General features: G+C 26.1%; 1 protein-coding gene across 1 annotated transcript; it reads left to right on the top strand.

Moving 5' to 3' along the window:
- Positions 1 to 41: 41 nt before the first annotated feature.
- On the top strand, positions 42 to 422 carry LOC108751465 (putative gustatory receptor 28b; the record flags this gene model as incomplete). Its single annotated transcript, XM_018492019.1, has 2 exons — positions 42 to 183; positions 336 to 422. Coding segments are annotated over exons 1-2 (219 nt in total), but the record flags the coding sequence as incomplete, so codon positions are not given.
- Positions 423 to 463: the final 41 nt, after the last annotated feature.

The following is a 463-nucleotide window of genomic DNA, read 5'->3' as shown; positions in this document are numbered from 1 at the left end:
ATACTCATTATTAGTTTTAATAATCCGTTTTTTGACAAATTTTTAATAACCATGATACATCACTTTACACAAATGATACTACTTGTATGGATCTGCGAGACCGGAAAGAATCAAGCTCAACAGATTCGTATCATTATTCACGATCTACTTAACAACACTAATGATAAACAAACCAAAGATGAGGTAATAAAGGTTGTAATTTCACTTGTATATATAATTTATTTATATATTTTTCTGATAATGTATTTACATCAATTTTTTAATATTAAATTTGCCGATTATAATTGCGTTTTTCATCATTCTTGCATTTATTAATTTGACATCTAACTTTGCAGTTACATCTGTTTTCTTTACAATTATTGCATTGTAACAATACTTTTTCGGCAAAAGGTTTCAATATAGATGCAACGCTTTTCGCTGCTGTAAGTAATGAAATTATTTAGTTTAATTAATAATCCATATT

The sequence above is a fragment of the Trachymyrmex septentrionalis genome, unplaced genomic scaffold, assembly GCF_001594115.1.
Source record: "Trachymyrmex septentrionalis isolate Tsep2-gDNA-1 unplaced genomic scaffold, Tsep1.0 C3340971, whole genome shotgun sequence".
NCBI classification, from domain to species: domain Eukaryota; kingdom Metazoa; phylum Arthropoda; class Insecta; order Hymenoptera; family Formicidae; genus Trachymyrmex; species Trachymyrmex septentrionalis.
This window is presented reverse-complemented; position numbering and strand designations above follow the sequence as displayed.